General features: G+C 44.4%; 1 protein-coding gene and 1 long non-coding RNA gene across 7 annotated transcripts in view; one reads left to right on the forward strand and one right to left on the reverse strand.

Moving 5' to 3' along the window:
• Nucleotides 1-8,980, forward strand: part of LNX2 (ligand of numb-protein X 2) — an 88,425-nt gene extending 79,445 nt beyond the window's left edge. For 3 of the 5 annotated variants that reach the window (XM_049701295.1, XM_049701294.1, XM_004281770.4), the window contains 2 exons: nt 4,319-4,477; nt 6,441-8,683. In XM_049701295.1, coding sequence (XP_049557252.1) covers nt 4,319-4,477; nt 6,441-6,576 — 295 coding nt within the window. In that variant the 3' untranslated portion in view covers nt 6,577-8,683. Of the gene's footprint in view, nt 1-4,064; nt 4,498-6,440; nt 8,684-8,714 lie in introns of those variants that run through there. The other 2 variants (XM_033409331.2, XM_033409332.2) reach the window with 2 other exon arrangements.
• The window catches only part of LOC117197433 (uncharacterized), a 37,575-nt gene that overhangs the window by 16,236 nt on the left and 6,194 nt on the right, over nt 1-15,145 (reverse strand). Inside the window, exons 2-3 of one of the 2 annotated variants that reach the window (XR_004478061.2) lie at nt 13,422-14,453; nt 9,036-9,134 (exon numbers count right to left, since the gene is read on the reverse strand). This is a non-coding gene — a long non-coding RNA (uncharacterized LOC117197433). Of the gene's footprint in view, nt 1-9,028; nt 9,135-13,421; nt 14,454-15,145 lie in introns of those variants that run through there. The other variant, XR_007473203.1, reaches the window with a different exon arrangement.

Raw genomic sequence — 15,145 nt, forward strand, 5'->3', positions numbered from 1 at the left:
AAAATTCAACATCCACTCATGATTTTAAAAAAAAAAAAACTCTTACAAAAGTGGGTATAGAGGGAACATATCTCAATATAGTAAAAGCTATTTATGACAGACCCACAGCCAATATAATACTAAATGGTGAAAAGCTGAAAGCCTTCCTGCTAAAATCTGGAACAAGATAAGGATGCCCACTTATCTCTTCTATTCAACATAGTACTGAAAGTCCTAGCCTCAACAATCAGACAAGAAAAAGAAATAAAAGGTATCCAAATTGGAAAGGAAGAGGTAAAATTGTCATTATATGCAGATGATATGATACTATATGAGAAAAACTCCACACAAAAACTACTAGAACTGATCAACGAATTCAGCAAGTTAGCAGTATACAAGATTAATATTCAGAAATCAGTTGCATTTCTTTACACCAACAATGAACTATCAGAAAGGGAATGTAAAAAACAATACCTTTTAAAATTGCACCCCCCAAAATAAAATACTTAGGAATGAACCTGACCAAGGAGGTGACAGACTTATACCCTGAGAACTATAAAACATGAATAAAGAAACTGAAGATGACTCAAGGAAATGGAAAGATATCGATTGGAAGAATATTGTTAAAATGGCCATACTACCCAAAGCAATCTACATATTTAATGCAATCCCTATCAAATGACATTTTTCACAGAACTAGAATAATCTAAAATTCATATGGAACCATAAAAGACCCAGAATTGCCAAAGTAATCCTGAAGAAAAAGACAAAGCAGAAGGCATAACCCTCCCAGACTTCAGACAGTACTACAAAGCTACAGTAATTAAAACAGGGTGGTACTGGCACAAAAACAGACATATGGATCAATGGAACAGAATAGAGAGCCCAGAAATAAACCCATACACCTACAGTCAATTAATCTTTGACAAAGGAGGCAAGAATACACAATGGAAAAAGAGTCTCTTCAGCAACTGGTGTTGGGAAAGTTGGACAGCCGCACGTAAATCAATGAAGATACACCATACACAGGTCTCGCCATACACAAAAATAAACTCAAAATGGCTTAAAGACTTAAACATAAGACATGACATCATAAAACTCCTAGAAGAGAACGTATGCAAAACTTTCTCTGATGTAAATCATACCAGTATTTTCTTAGGTCAGTCTCCCAAGGCAATAGAAATAAAAACAAAAAACAAATGGGAACTAATCAAACTTACGAACTTTTGCACAGCAGAAAGCATAAACAAAACAAAAAGACAACCTACAGAACAGGAGAAAATATCTGCAAATGGTGTGACCTACAAGGCCTTAATTTACAAAATATATAAGCAGCTCACAAGTCAACAACAACAACAAAAAAAGAACCCAATTAAAAAATGGACAGAAGACCTAAATAGACATTTCTCCAAAGATGACATACAGATGGCCAATAAGCACATGAAAAGATGCTCAACATCACTAATTATAAGAGAAATGCAAATCAAAATTACAATGAGGTATCACCTCACACCAGTCAGAATAGCCATCATTAAAAAGTCTACAAACAATAAATCCTGGAGAGGGTGTGGAGAAAAGGGAACCCTCTTGCCTTGTTGGTGGGAATGTAAATTGGTACAACCACTATAGAGAACAGCATGGAGGTTCCTTAAAAAACTAAAAAAAGAGCTACCATATGATCTAGCAATCCCACTCCTGGGCATATATCTAGAGGAAACTGTAATTCAAAAAGAGACAGGCACCCCAGTGTCCACTGCAGCACTATTTACAATAGCCAAGACACGGAAGCAACCTAAATGTCCATGGACAGAGGAATAAAGATGTGGTACATGTATACAATGGACTACTACTACTCAGCCACAATAAAAAGAATGAAATAGTGCTATTTGCAACATCATGGATGGACCTAGAGATTATCATACTAAGTGAAGTCAGACAGAGAAAGACAAATATCATATGACATCACTTACATGTGGAATCTAAAATATGACACAAATAAACCTATGTATGAAACAGACTCACAGACATAGCAGACAGGTGGTTGCCAAGGGGGAGGGGATTGGGGGAAGGGTGGAATGGGAGGTTAGGGTTAGCAGATGTAAGCTTGTATATATAGAATGGGTAAACATCAAGATCCTACTGTATAGCACAGAGAACTAGTCAGTATCCTACAATAAACCATAATGGAAAAGACTACAAAAAATAATGTGTATATATATGTAAAACAATCACTTTGCTGTACAGCAGAAATTAACAACACTGTAAATCAACTATACTTCAATTTAAAAATATACTGATCAAAAAAAAAAAGGAGCTGGAAGAATCAGACTCCCTGACTTCAGCCTATACTACAAAGCTACAGTCATCAAAACAGTATGGTACTGATATAGATCAATGGAACAGGATAGAAAGCCCAGAGATAAACACATGCACATATGGTCACCTTATTTTTGATAAAGGAGGCAAGAATATACAATGGAGAAAAGACAGCCTCCTCAATAAGTGGTGCTGGGAAAACCGAACAGCTACATGTAAAAGAATGAAATTAGAACATTCTCTAACACCATACCCAAAAATAAACTCAAAATGGATTAAAGACTTAAATGTAAGGCTAGATACTTTAAAACTCTAAAGGGAAAACACAGGCAGAATACTCTTTGACATAAATCACAGCAATATCTTTTTGGATCCACCTCGTAGAGTAATGAAAATAAAAGCAAAAATAAACAAATGGGACCTAATTAAACTTAAAAGCTTTTACACAACAAAGAAAACTATAAACAAAATGAAAAGACAACCCACAGAATGGGAGAAAATATTTGCAAACGATGCGACTGACAAGGGATTAATCTCCAAAATATACAAATAGCTTATACAGCTCTATATTAAAAAAAAAAAAAAACCCAATTTAAAAAATGGGCCGATCTAAACAGACATTTCTCCAAAGAAGACATACAGATGGCCAAATAGCACATGAAAATAGGCTCAGAATTGCTAATTATTAGAAAAATGCAAATCAAAATTACAATGAGGTATCACCTCACACCAGTTAGAATAGCCATCATTAAAAAGTCTACAAACAATAAATGCTGGAAAGGGTGTGGAGAAAAGGGAACCCAACAACACTGTTGGTGGGAATGTAATTGGTACAACCACTATGGAGAACAGTATGGAGGTTCCTTAGAGAACTAAAAACAGAGCTACCATACGATCCAACAATCCCACTCCTGGGCACATATCCAGAGAAAACCATAATTTGAAAAGATACAGGCACCCCAGTGTTCACTGCAGCTCTATTTACAATAGCTAAGACATGGAAACAACCTAAACGTCCATCGACAGAGGAACAGATAAAGATGTGGTACGTGTATTCAATGGAATACTACTCAGCCATAAAAAGAGTGAAATAATGCCATTTGCAGCAACATGGATGGACCTAGAGATTATCATACTAAGTGAAGTCAGACAGAGAAAGACAATTATCATATGTCACTTATATGTGGAATCTTAAAAAAATGATACAAATCAACTTATTTACAAAACAGAAACAGAGTCATGGACTTCGAAAACACACTTCCAGTTACCAAAGGGAAACATGGTGGGGAGGGATAAATTAGCAGTTTGGGGTTAACATAAACACACTACTACATATAAAATAGATAACCAACAAAGACCTACTGTATAGCACAGGGAACTCTATGCAATATTCTGTAATAACCTATATGTGAAAAGAATCTGAAAAAGAATGGATATGTATATATGTATATCTGAATCACTTAGCTGTACACCTGAAACACAATACTGTAAATCAACTATATTCCAATATAAAGTTAAAAAATAAATACACAGGATAGTAAAACCTGTTTTTGAGCCCACCTGTGTCAAAAGAATACCTGTCAATAAACAGCCGCTGTTCTGTGGATTCTCGGAGGTCTCTGTTGTATGCAAACCCGTACTCAACAACTGTGGGTCACGGGGGCCGCCACCTAGGGCAGCAGCTCTGGTTTTCCTAAGAGGGAGGCTCTTCCACTATGATTTGCTGGGTGTACCAGACAACTGCTCATCTGTGTTTTGTTTTTTTGCAGAAGATTCAGAATAATGAAAACAACCTGCACTGTCCTAAAATATCAGGCCACTGTGTGGGACTCTTCTGCATCCCAGGAGCCTTTTTAAATGCTGATCACTGAGCTAAGAAAGTAGACCAGATGAGAAGTTCTAGCATGTTGTTTATTGCTCCCCAACAATGATGCACGTAACATGGTGTGTAGTTATAACAAACGTGAACAGGCTATAAAAAGCCTTCCCACTAATTTTTCTTGATTTCTGTTTTTGTTTATAGTGCCCTTCACAGCTGCCATGATATAGTTTTGCGAAGAAGTTACTTGGGAAGCTGGGGCTTCAGTATCGTTGGTGGATATGAAGAAAACCACACCAATCAGCCTTTCTTCATTAAAACCATTGTCTTGGGAACTCCTGCTTATTACGATGGAAGATTAAAGTGAGTCTTGTTATGTTTAATGATGCACTTTGTGTTTATTCTAGACTGGGGACAGCTCCAAATCCAGCCTGATGTCTGTTTTTATAAAGTTTTATTGGAACATGCCCACGCTCACTCGTTTGCGTATCACCCATGGCTCTTCCGAGCCACGACGGCAGAGCCGAGTGGCTGTGACAGAGACCGGTGATTCGCAGAGCCTGAGATATTGATCTGCCATCTGGCCCTTTACAGAACAGTTTGCCAGCCCTGGTCTAGATTGAAGCATCGCCTTTACCATCTTGGCACTCATAGGTTCAGTGCCTGTTGTTAGATTAACAAAATAAAGCTGAGTCGTTTGGGCACATTGTGACGTGACAACTTGCTCCGAACACTTGGGTCCAGTCCTGTCATTAGGTAACTTTTTCTCTGCAGCACTTATGTCAGCCTAACATTCAATTTATGCAAGTCCACATGGGAGGGATTTTGTTGCATTTCTTGCTATATCCCTGGCAGCCATCACAGGGCCTTGTGTATGTAGTAAAGTCTTCGTCAACACTGGATGGGTGATGTGCAGGCCAGGCACAGGACTAGGTGCTGGGCACAGGTTACTGAATCTTCTTAGTAACCTGTGAGGTAAGTGCTGCTGTGGTTCCTATTTTATACGCAAGATAACTGAGGCTTCGACAGGTTAAAAACCTGCCCACAGTCGAACAGCTGGAAGTAGTTGACAGTGATTTAAACCAGGACCGTGTGGCTCAGAGCCTTTGCCATTCAGCCCCGCTACTGTCACCACTGGGCAAAAAGTACTCTCCCAATCTCTGTGCCGCCTTTTTCAAAGCTCAGGCACGATGAGAAGAAAGAGGTCTTATATCAAGAGATTACACAAGCAGAGGAGATGGGTGACCAAGTTCTTAGTGCCTAGTTTTGGATGAAAGAAACGGTTCTTAAAAAGTGGATGCTGACAGCCTCGTCAGCGTGCTGCACAAATGGGGAGTTTACACTGTTTGCAAACACAGAGTGACAGCTCAAGAATATTGGGACAAGCCGATCAGGGTTAGTGTGCTGCAGATCAGTCTTACCCTGACACAGATGGAAAAACATCATTATTTTAGGAGGAAAGAGGAATGGGGGGATGACTTAACCGTTCTCTTAGCCAAGTTACTCAACCAGTCTGTGTCTCATGCAAATTATAAACTAACTTCCACTTACTTCCAAAAAGCAACTGAAGTAGCTCACAATAAAGTAGCATATTTGTATTCAAACTAAAGACTAAAAATCATAAAGGCTAGAAAGGTCTTCGGATTCATCATCCATTTGTGGTAATTCACCTTGGAGGACAGTGAGCATGCGTAGCTGACAGAGGCGGTGCCGGTCTTATTCTCAATTTAATTGAGCCCTCGAATGTATGAGCGGTAAGGATGAACAATGAAAATCAGCAACACCATCCAAATGTATCATCTGGTATTTTTAAAAGAGGCAGCAGGGGCTTCCCTGGTGGCGCAATGGTTGAGAGTCCGCCTGCCGATGCAGGGGACGTGGGTTCATGCCCCGGTCCGGGAAGATCCCACATGCCGCGGAGCGGCTGGGCCCGTGAGCCATGGCCGCTGAGCCTGCGCGTCCGGAGCCTGTGCTCCGCAACGGGAGAGGCCACAGCAGTGAGAGGCCCACGTACCACAAAAAAAAAAAAAAAAAAAAAAAAGCAGCAGATTTATTCTCTTAACTATATGTTGCTTAAGCTTATATGAAAATTATTCTGCTTGCCCTTAAAATCATCTGCCAGTTAGAGGAGAGGCTGGCAAGGGGTGTCCTTGATTGGCAAGGGAAAGCCAACATAGGCTTAAAAATCACCCCAGATGTCTCTCAAGGTAAACAGTGTAGCCTACTCATTGACAGTGGTTAAGTGTGGTTTTCCTGCGAAGCAAGTCCCGGGATAACAGTTTCAGAATCACAGAAACAGTGACTGTCTCTGTCTGTCGTTGTGCAGGTGTGGAGACATGATCGTGGCCGTAAACGGCCTGTCGACCGTGGGCATGAGCCACTCGGCGTTGGTCCCCATGCTGAAGGGGCAGAGGAACAAAGTCACACTGACAGTGGTCTGCTGGCCTGGCAGCCTGGTGTAGACTCTGAAGTTGGTTTTAAGTCAAACATCTTCCTTTTTTTAGGGCTTGGAAAGAAAACCCTTTGGTTTTGTCGAGTTTCTGTTTGTAAGGGGCTGCCGACACAGCTGGGTATACGCAGGGTCAAAACCACTAGGCTCGTCTTTTGTTATTGAAATGGTTTCCTTCCGTTTGCCAGCTCAGTGCCCATCTTCCACTAACCCTTGTGAGACCACATTTTCAGAATTCAGATTCTCAGCTGTCACAATGTGAGCTATAATAAAGAATGAAGTCCGCCCAAACTGTGAGCCAGCCGGCTGGGTCAGATGACTTCTGGTGGCTCTGTTTTCACTAACTGAGTCAGAAAAATGAGTTCCAAGTGCCCAAGACGGGCAGCACGTGCTGCCCCTGGGGCAGCAGTGCTGGGAACGGATGCGTTCGGAGTTTGGATAAGGCTTTCCCAGTTTACACCAGTGCCACATTTCAAAACTTCATGCTGTTTATAAGGGGATTTTTCTGGCTTATTTTATTTCTGCTTTAATCTCAGTACTCATAGATGAAGACACTAAGTCTGAGACCCCTAAAGAGATTTTTTAAAAATAATGTACCGTTATTAGAATAGTAGAGAACAAAAGATAACACTATCCAGTGACAAAGGGATTTGGAGATAATTATAGTTCAGAGCTGGAGATGGAAAAAGCCGCAGTTACTTGCACAGTCCAAACGCATTAAAGAGTCATTTCCAAGAGGATGTTTTGTTAGGTAGGAAAATTTTGAAGCAGTTTTTGCTAAAAATCGTTTTCTAGCGTTTGTATTATGCTCCTATCAGCAAACTTGGCTGGAAATGTTTCTGTGATTTATGCAATTAGATGATAAAAATGAAACCAGATTGCTGTTAAATGCACATGCATATATATCACAGCTAAGCAGAAGACACACCTTTTTTACTTTATTCTCAAGTGTTTTAGAAACCGTTATTTTTCCCCATTATTTCTTTACTTAGTTATTTCAGGAAAAATTCTGAAAGATACTAACATGTGAAACCTGCTATACCAGATTTTAAAAACACTTTTCAGTCAGTCCTTCTTGGTCACTAGACTATCTCATGCTTTTTGAAATGTTTTTGAAAACTGACCAGCCCATTTGGTTTGTCTTTTAACCATTTGTCCATTGTTCCAGTTGTCCATTGGAAGCACACATAAAGAAGTGAATAAGAGGAAAGTCTTTACCTTATGAATATTATGCATACTTGAAAAAAGTTTCATTTAGAAATCTAGTTCAGAATCTGAGCTAATATAAGTGACCTCTAATAAATGGTGTTGATGGTCAGAGAATGTATTTCAGAATACTACAGTATATTATGAAGCATGACCACTTTATTTCAAAACTTAGCAGTTGCCTTGCTGGGGTTTATTGTTTCTGTAGCGTGTCACAGATTATTCCAGTGAGTTTTTTAACGATTGTTTTTAAACATATCTCTTGACTAAATAAGAAATGGCAACAATAATCATTACTGACTTGTTCAACCCCTCAGCGACACTGTATGATCAGCAGTTAACCAAGAGGCAGTGGAATGCCCTATGCAGTATATTACTGTTATGTGATGATGGGCTTTTGAAGCAACTTGATATTGAAATGCTTTGTTATTCTAATTGACATAGAACAAGTTTTTTTTCCTGCTCCCCAAATAGAATTTTGTAGCCTACTTTGCTATTTTTTAAAACATTTTGTAAGAATGCATCATTCTTGGGGAGTGGTCACCCATCAACAAATATCCTAACTGCCACTTTGTTATAAATAAAACGCTTACAGCGAACCTGGTGATAAAATGAATATTTTGAAAGACGACTTTTTTTCAATATTATTTTTATCATGGAAATCTTGAAATCAGTTTAAGCTAATTTGGTTTTATTATAAAAGACTATAGCTGTTGGTCAGAATGATATTTGGTGATGGAAACTTGTTCATAATTTATTGATACTGTCGAAATATTTGAATTCTCTCATTTTAAGCTTAGATATTTTGATTTGTTCTGTGCCTTCAGTTTAAATTACTTCAGGATTTTTCAGATGTGTTTAAATAATGGTGTGATAATCATTTAGGATGGAAATAAAAATCATCCTTTCCGTAAGAGCGACATTGTCTCTTTTCCTGCACAGCAGATGCTGACTCATGTGTGGTCCTTGTTTTTGTTCGTGGCATCTTGTCATCGCTACGATATCCCAAGCTTGAAGACTTGGGATCGTGAATCCATCTCCTAATTCTCACTGCTGTAGGCAGAACACAGGTGATCCCTACTGACACTCGGGATCTCAGCCTGTGCAGGACCTCTAGATGGTGGCCACTGAGGACCAGAAATGTGACTAGTGCCACGTGTTGACATGCTAATACCTTGGACATATTGGGTTGTATAAAGTTATTAATTTGACCAGTTTTTTACTTTAATGTGGTTACTAGAAAACTAAATCACCTCTATGGCTCACCTTGCATTTCTCTGGGACGGCAGCACTGGTTTCCTCAACTGCACCAACCAGGCAGTCCTGACACTGAGATTTCTGTTCTTGTAGAGCTTTGCTCACTCCCTGCATTAAAAAAAAAAAAAAAAAAAAGTTTTAGTTGAAAGTTAGCTCCCAATTTCCTAGTAAGTTAAACTCAACCCAAGGCCTCTGGTCCAACCCCAATCGGGATTTCCACAGCTCCGGAGGTCCATGCACCTCCACACACACTGGTAGTGTTCCCTCCCATGCCCCTGCGGTGCTTTCCCTTTGCACGTTCACATGGTCCCGTGTCTGGAGGCAGAGCTTGAGCGCCGCCCCCTCTTGCCTCCACTCCGCACTTTCAGGAGAATGATCCTCCTATGATGAATCTCAGCAGGCCTTTATGCTGGACTTCATTTTGGCTCCCATCACCTACTTCTGTCATAGTTCTAAGTACCGTCTCTGACTGCCACCTTGCCATTCTGAATACCACTGATGCCCTGGGCCTGTAGCTCCCAGTCTGTAGACTCAGCATCCTGTTGCTCTAGGGCCCCTAAATCTCAGTCCCGCAAAACTGAATTTTCCCAAGCCTCTGCCCACTTCCACTCTTCCGATCCAGACTCTCACGACAGCAGAGTAACCTTCCCAAACCCCAACCCTGTGTGCAGGTCTTCGGCAGTTCCACGTCATCTGCACAGCGGCTCAGCACCGCGTGGAAGGCCCCTCACGACCTGGTCCCACCTCCCCTGCCTCTCTTCTAAACCACCACCCAGCCCCTGCCCTCCTGGGTCTCCGTGGCTGGCTTGGCTCAAGTGACATCACCTCCTTGAGAAATCATTATCGAGCTCTCAGGGCAAACGCCCTTCTCCTCCTAAAAGATCTTATTACATTGCATTTTTATGGTCATGACGTGTGCTAGGACAACTTGTCAGGTAGATGCTTGAATACCACTGTTTCAAACAGTTTTTAAAACCAGACGTGAAATATCAGGTCCTGCACCTCCTGAAGGACCCAGGGTATCCCAGAGAGAAGCTAGGCCTCCTGCGCTTTTCTGTGCCAGGGTCGCGCCCAGGACACGTGGCCACCAGCTGCCACAGCTCCTTGGGTCTTCCTTGGCTGTGAGGTCACTTGCTCAGACCTCCCTCGTTTCCGAGGACCTTGGCAGTGTCGAAGGGGACGGGCGGGGACGCTGCAGGATGCGCTGTCGGCGTCCGTCTGCTGTTCCTCACGATCGGACTGGGATTATGGGCTTGGGGAGGAAGAGCGCCATTCTCCTCTTGTCGTCTCGAGGGCACGCACTGTCCACAGGATTTATGACCACTGATGCTGCCCGTGACCACCCGGCCCACATGTGTCCGGCTTCGCCACAGTGAAGTACTCTTCCGTCTAACCCTCCCTCTCCACCCGAAAGCTCTGTCCCCTCTGCACTGTCGACTCCGGCCACCCCTGCAGTCTAACGTGACCACCAGACTGCGGTTCCTCCAATTAGTCATGACTGTGATTGTTCCGAACAGTCAAGATCTGTTTAGATTTCGTTTCTGAACTACGTGAAATACAGAAAAACTGACACCAGCACAGTTTGTAGTAGTTCTTACTACAATATCCCACAAGGAACATGTGGAGAAGAGTTATTGACACCCCCATGTTCACTGCAGCATTGTTCACAATAGCCAAGATCTGGAAACAACCTACATGTCCTTCAATGGATAAAGACGTGGTGTATGTAAATAATGGAATACTGTTTAGCCGTAAGAAATCAATCCTGCCATGTGGGACAACATGGATGGACCTGGAGGGCATCATGCTAAATTAGATAAGTCAGAGAGAAGGACAGGGCTTCCCTGGTGGCGCAGCGGTTGAGAGTCCGCCTGCCGATGCAGGGGACACGGGTTCGTGCCCCGGTCCGGGAAGATCCCACGTGCCGCGGAGCGGCTGGGCCCGTGAGCCGTGGCCGCTGAGCCTGCGCATCCGGAGCCTGTGCTCCGCAATGGGAGAGGCTGCGACAGTGAGAGGCCCGCGTACCGCAAAAAAAAAAAAAAAAAGAGAAGGACAAATACCAAACCATCTCATATGTGGACTCTTAAAACAGATTGCTGGTTTGCCAGAGGTGTGGGGGGCAGGGGGTTGAATAGGTGAAGGGGATCAAAAGGTACAAACTTCCAGTTATAAAATAAGTCATGAGGATGTAAAGTACAGCGTGGGGACTACAGTTCATACTGCATTGCCTATTTGAAAGGTGCTGAGGAGTAGATCTTAAAAGTTATCACGAGAAAAAAAATGTTCTAACTGTATGGTGACGATGTTAGCAAGACTCACTGTGGTCATTCTGCAATGTATGCAAGCGTCAAATCTTGCACACCTGAAGCTAATGTTGTAAGTCAATTATACCTTTAAAAAAACGTGTGGGAAACAGGCCAGAGTGGGATTAAAGGCAACTTATTGACCTAAACGAGCTGGGAGCTGTGCTGTAGCCCAGATGTCGGGGGAGGTTTCATAATAGTGTGGGATGCAGCGCCGTCCTCACCATCCTGCTGCCAGTTTCCAAGCTGTCTGGAGTCACTAAAGCAGTTTTCCATTTTCCAGAGGGGAAAAAAGGGAGTTGCAGAGATCACCGTCAGCAACTTATCCAGAGCAAACACAGATTGTGTTAAACCCAGAGATAGCTCCCATAGGAAGAGTTGGGAGGCGGATCTAGGGGGGTTCGTTTTCTCAGGACACTGCGCCACGTGAGCTGGTTTTCAGACAGCTCAGCCCTCCCTCACAGCTGTCGCACTTTTCTCCCTACAAAACCACGGCTACAACTTCCTGATTTCCATTCTTTTGCGTATTAAAGTGGGCTGCTGCTTTATTGCTCAGATACTTGAGACTTTAGTCAGATAAATGGATGGTTAAAGTTAAATGTGAAGTTAACCAACCTGGATAGCTTCTAAGGTTACCTCACCCGTTCATCATGCCTGAAGGTCTCGTCGGACCGTAGAGTAAAAACCCCATTCGTTGATAGTTTGTTGTTGTTGTTGTTGTTGTTGTTGTTGTTGGCTGCACCACGGGGCATGTGGGATCTTGGTTCCCCAGCCAGGGATCGAACCCCCGCTCCCTGCCGTGGAAGCACGGAGTCCTAACCACTGGACTGCCAGGGAAGTCCCTCCCCATTCGTTCAGATTTAACTGACTTGCAGTATTAAAGCTAAGAGCTGAAGTAAGATATTCTTAAAGTGCCAAGTGAAGTCAAGGTATTAAATAAACGGAGAGTGGGGTGTTGAGGCTGCATGCTGACGCATACTCCTTAAGTTGCCTTTAAATACCCAAGCACGTTCAAGTGATTGACATGTTTCTTTACCATGTGGTCGTTTAAACAAAAACTTATCCAGCACCTACTGTGTGCACAAGACACAGCTGGGCTCTGGATCACTGCTTTATCACACCTGACTTCGTCTGTCATAACCCAGACTCCCCTGCGTTTGTCCACACTTGGTGATAAATGAACCAGTGTAGATTCCAGCGGCCTGGTGACCTGCTGCCCAGTTAGGGGCTGGGAATTCAGAAAGTGAGCCTTTTCAGTCTCTCTGCCTGCTGAAGGGGAGGTTTCAACTCCTCGGGGTCCTTATTAGAAAGCTCTTTTGCCATTTTAGTGTAAATCTAAGCCAACTGGTTTCTATGGCAACACGGAAGCTCTCTAGAAGTGATGTGCCGACGCCCCGCGCCCACTGTCTGTAAAGTGCCAAGTAAGAGACGCGGAATCTTTACCAGCAAAGGAGCAGGCGACCAGCCCGTGGGGACCCTGCGGCCACCTGCCCGTGGCCCAGAGCAGGCGTCCCACTCGGGAGGGCGGCTGCAGCCCCCGTGCCGCCTGCGAACACAGTGACTCCCACCGGCGCTGTTCACTTGCTCACCTGCAAGTCATGCTTTGCGGATGGGCTCTTTATGAACTTTTACCAGTTCTCACCTGCTTCCTCGAGAAGTTTCTGTTTAAGGGTGAATCCAACTACCACCCTTCCTTGGACCACCCGCAGAACTACCACTAGTTCTAGAGAGATCTGGAAAGATCTACCGCTTAGACTCTGATGGAAGAGAAGTGACAGTTATCCAGCATGGACGTTCTGGGGGTGTTAAAAACAAAGTTTTCCTTTACTTTGCCTAGATTCTATGAAAAAGTCCCCTGTTGCCCACGACTCAGAACCAATCAATGCAAGAGTGTCTGAGGTCATGAGACGTGTTGGGTCGCACACCCCTGCCTCTCCCAGGGTGGTCTGTGCAGATGCACGCCCTCCCTGGGCCTGGGCTGGCCTCCTGCTCCTGGGGCCCCCGCCTGCCGACAGTGGTGGGTGCTCAGGGCACCAAAGCTTGTCCTGCGGATAACTAGTAAACGCCTGAGGAAAAGGAGTTCTTGTCTCACCTTGTTACGGAAGGAACCAGGTCCATTTGCCCGCCGCGTCAGGAGCCACAACATGTGGGACGCCAACGTCTGCAGCAAACACACGGTTTACCCGCAAGCCAGCCAAACGCAGAAACCGCTCACGGGAAGGCGAGGGGCGGGGTTACTTAAGGGATGAGGGACGAAGACGCAGGCGCGGGGGGCGTGGGGGGCGGGGAAAGGGGATTGGGAGAAGGTGCGTCGTCGCGTTCTGCGCAGGCGTAACTAGGCTGCGGGCCTCGGCGCTCCAAGCCGGAGGCCCGGGGCACGAGCTCAGGGCGGGGCTTTGGGACCTCACTTCCAACAGCCTCGGAGCCTGTAACCCTCACGCACGCCCCCTTGGAGGGTCGGCGGTCCTATCCAGTCTTAACAGGCTCCACGTGAATTAGACACAGCTGACTCCAAGATCCTAGAAAACATCTTGTTTAGGCTCCGTGCCGCATGGAGGACACGCCGGTCCTTCGTAACAATTCAAACGACCTTGATTGGTGAAGGCAGGTTACAGGTGAAATGCATCTAACTAACGGTTACCCGCGGTTTCTCTCTCATCCATAGCCGTTCCAAAGGCTATGATGTCCTTGTGTCAACCACGTCCCCACACCCTATATACTAAAGTCTTTCCCCTCACTGACCCCAAATCATAGAACCTTAGAATTGGAAGGTCCTTATCCATGTTCCTGGTATGGGAACCACTTCTATAAAATGGTCATCCAACTCCTGCTTGAATGCTCCCATGACAGGGACCTCACTACTTCATTTCTAAGTGTAAGTGATTGCTTTTTCAGTAGAGGTTGTCCCTGTCCCTCTTCACAGCTACAGTGTGGAAATTGGGGCAGGGGGAGGGGGAGTCTCTTCATTTGTTACTTTTAACATCTAAATGACTTAGGCAGGTACAACGGGCAAAACACTTACTGATTCGTCTTCACCCAGCAAATATTGAGCATCTACTGTGTGCCAGGTATTTACTCAGAATCCATCAGTTACCAAGACGAAGCTACCTCCTGAGCTTACATTCTACAGAGGAGAATAATAAACAAATGAAGAAATAACATAATTTTAGATGGCGATAAATGCTGTGAAGAAAATAAAGCCAGCTACATGGCGAACATGTGATGCAGTGAACGGGGTGGGAGAGACGGTCAGGGAAGGCCTCTCTAAGGAGGCACAAGAGGCAGGACATGGGGTCGCTGTTGCAGGTCAGATTGTGTGTGGGTGTCGACTGTTTGCCAACTACCAGAAGCTTCCACCCCATTCACTGGTGACCTCACTCTAGGACGACAGTGCCAATATGGTGGGCTCCAGGCTCATGGCACGCTCGCTGGACCCCTACTCCTTTTCTCGGGCTCTGTAACAGGAGGGCCGAGAGAGGCTGGTACCCACACGACACTAATCTAGAGGGAGGCCAGCTGCTCCGCAAAGGGGATGGAACCAGAGAGGCCTGGATCTGCTGCGGCCACTGACCTAGAAGTGGCCTAGAAGACCCTAGAAGCCTAGAAGACCGGGGGCAGTCCACTTAACCTCGGACCTCAGCCTCTCACCTGTAGAAGGAGAATACTGCTCACCTCGCTAGAGGGCTGCCAGCTCTAGAGATGGTGCGTATAAGGTGGCTGACACATTGTGCAAAGAGGTGACGGCTGCAGTTGCGTGCAGACACCAAGAGATGCCGGCTCCCCAACTCGCCCCCGGCAATTATCAAGAAATCGCGC

The sequence above is a fragment of the Orcinus orca genome, chromosome 18 (assembly GCF_937001465.1).
Source record: "Orcinus orca chromosome 18, mOrcOrc1.1, whole genome shotgun sequence".
Taxonomy (NCBI): Eukaryota; Metazoa; Chordata; class Mammalia; order Artiodactyla; family Delphinidae; genus Orcinus; species Orcinus orca.